Source organism: Polistes canadensis, unplaced genomic scaffold (genome assembly GCF_001313835.1).
Source record: "Polistes canadensis isolate GaletaPanama2010 unplaced genomic scaffold, ASM131383v1 scaffold_302, whole genome shotgun sequence".
Classification (NCBI taxonomy): domain Eukaryota; kingdom Metazoa; phylum Arthropoda; class Insecta; order Hymenoptera; family Vespidae; genus Polistes; species Polistes canadensis.
In genome coordinates, this window is record NW_014569849.1 from 133521 (window position 1) to 136857 (window position 3337).

General features: G+C 27.3%; 1 protein-coding gene across 1 annotated transcript in view; it reads left to right on the plus strand.

Moving 5' to 3' along the window:
• LOC106791386 (galanin receptor type 1-like) overlaps positions 1-3337 on the plus strand; it is a gene marked incomplete in the record, with an annotated part of 42807 nt that overhangs the window by 33800 nt on the left and 5670 nt on the right. Inside the window, 2 exon segments of the mRNA XM_014756989.1 lie at positions 304-464; positions 2943-3104. Of these exon segments, the coding sequence (XP_014612475.1) occupies positions 304-464; positions 2943-3104 (323 nt within the window).

A 3337-nucleotide genomic window follows, 5' to 3' on the forward strand; every position in this document is an offset into this window, starting at 1 on the left:
TTATTTCCAATATTTGATACATTAGAAAATCTATTAATTATCTACAATATAATTATCTATAAAATTAATATCTAATAATAATCTACAAATTATCATTCAATAATGTATTCTCGTTTATTCCTTTTTATAATATAATATATATGTGTAACACATATAATATATAATAAATAATATTAATTATTTGCAAAATTCGATATAGAAAATATCGAAAGATAATATTACTAAAAATACATGTATTTATATTAATATACAAGATCATAAATTTTATCGATCAATTTATCATTGATAATATTTGTACGATAGGTGGTAAAAATGTTGGTGGCCGTGGTGGTTCTCTTCGCAATTTGTTGGGGTCCCATATTAATCGACAACGTGCTCACAGCTTACCGCATTTTACCACGCCAGAGGAAGGGAATTTACAAGCATATGAACACGGCTTTTCACTTAATGGCTTACTTCAACAGGTATTATCATCATCATCATAATAATAATCATCATCATCATCATCATCATCATCATCATCATTTACTAACTTATTTGATATTCTTAACAAATGTTCGAAGTAACTTGAATATTTGTCTTCTTCTTCATCATCTTCGTAATCTTAATCTTCATCATCTTATTCTCAAACAAGATGATTCTCCAGACGTTTATCTTAAAGTGATGGGATATGAAAATTTTGATCAATTGCTTTGACAACCTTACTATCCTCGTTTATCCAACCATCATTTTACGCATCCATCATCCTGTTGTTCCCCACACTCGTTAGATTTCTTTCTAGTCAAAGAGGTATACATACTACACGACACCCATTTGAACGAATCATTGTCTTCGAAGATACGATTACTATGTAATAGAGGCTATCATTGACGTAACAACTTCTCTTACTATAAGCAAATTGCATTCAATTGCTTCACTCGAATTTATATCTTCTAATCAAAAAAAAATAAAAAATAAAAATAATAAGAAAAAATAGGACTAAAGTTCACAACTAAAATAAAATAAAAAGAAAAGAAAACATTTTGAAAGGATGAAAACAAAAAAATAATATATATTATTACGAAAGGTTTTCTTAAAGGTTTTCTCACCACCACCCATCACCACCCACCACCTTTTCTTGTTAGCATATAAGAGAAAATGGTGGTGTATTAGTCGAAGTTAGATACGATGACGAAAATGGAAACGATAAAGTGACAATAAACAGAAACTCTTGTTAATATTCAGTCAGAAGAGAGAGAACGTTTGGTTTGTTGGTGTGTGTGTGTGTGCCTTCTGGCTTGTAGGAGAGTTTTCCCGAACTCACTTCATGACCCCAACAACCGTAGGAGCTTAAAATACTCTCTAGCAACATCTTCTAACTCGCATCGAATCTTAAATAGAAGATAGAAATGTTCTTTAAAAAGATTATATATACCTAGTCTGTCCGTTAACTAAAATTTCTTCTTGGAAAAGAAGTAAGATATTACTATCTTCTTATCTCATCTAAAATATATTTTTATATAATAGTCAAGTACTAATATAATCTATGTATTTTCTAATTGAAAGTTGATTCACAACACTTGGAATATAGTTTCGCGGGATCTTAATTTAATTTCATTTTCTTTTTATTTATCAATCAATCGATTTTTTAATAATAACTATGTATTATCTGAAATATACAATGAAAAGAATAAATTTGTGTAGGAATAAAATTAAGATGTAATTATGAGAGATGATATTTAAGATATTGATTTTTAAAAGTTTGTTTGACACTGTGTCCAAATAATTGTAATTTAAATTAAACGTCGTGTAAAATTTTTAATTACTCGCGTGATCGACACAATTATAAATTATATTAATAATTTATTATTTAGATGAGATAAAAAGAAAGGAAAAATAACTCTAAAGTAAACATTTAATTGTTAATTTAATTATGATTGAAATGTGTGATAATATTATTGATAAATTAGTATTATAATGATTCGTCATGAGAAATTCAAATTTGATACAAAATAAGATGGATCTATTTGCATAGATATCCGTGTAAAATATCACGTTGGAATCTTCCGAGATAATTAGATTGTAAAAGTAGGTCATTTCCTTAAAGCACACGATTAACTCAAAGTTTCTCCCGATTATATTCGATTGCTATGTCATATACTATCTTTCCCCATCTCGTTTCATTATTTTTCTTCTTTATATCTATCTTAAACTGTGACGTTTGATTTCATTTTCTTTTTCCATCTTTATGAGAAATTCTTCCATCAAAAAAGATTCTCTATATATAATATAATATAATAAAAATGAAAGAGAGTAAAGGTACCAATTAAGGTGAATCAAAAAAGTTCGTCAGTTTTTAAATTAATATTTTACATGCACATAAAGTAATTTTATTAATCTTCGAAAAAAGAAAAAAAGAAATTGCTATCTATCTGAAACAACAGTACAATAAACTCACGAATTTTAGGTTCACCCTAACGTTTCTCATCCCCATCGATTAACTTTGCTCGACCCTTTTTTTTCCAAAAGAATCGATAACATTCTTATTATTTTTCTTAGTCAATGAAACGATCCTTTTATCTATTTTTTTTTTTCAAAAAAATTAAAATAAATTCATCATTTCGGTTAAATTGTTCCCGTGAAAAACGAATCATATATGACCATAATATGGTCGTGTCAAAAAATTGGATATTCATGAACATATATGTGAATAATATAATATAATAATAATAATATTATATAATTATATATATATATGTATCAAACACATTTATTTCGAAAATATATTTTTTCTCTTTTGTAATTTTATAATTTCATATATTATGTTCATGTATGTTCATAAATGTCAAGCTAATCTGTTCACATATAATTCTTTTTTCACGGATTATTAAAGATAAGATGAAAAAATAACGAAAAAGAAGACGGGGGTGTGCGGGGGCGGTGTGATCTGATTAATTTTCCAGTTGCATCAATCCTATCATCTATGGATTCATGTCGAAACATTTCCGTGAAAGTTTCTTAGCTGCCGCTTGCGGTGGATGGTGGATTTGTTGTCCAAGAAGAGGTTACAGAACACCAATGAAAAGACACTCGAGTCTTAGTCAAACCAGAACGACTAGCGTTAGGTAAAGTTTATAATAACATTAATACGATATTTTGCTAATTTTTAAATATATTCTATATAAGATTTTTATTATCTCATTATATATAAATTTATCTCGCTCACTATTTTTTTATTCGCTTAACTTTTTTTCATTTCTTACACTAGTGTTATTTAATATTTCTTTCATATTTTCCTTTCTTTTTTTTTTATTATTATTATTCCCATTACCTTCGTCACGTTTTATTTTATATGAAA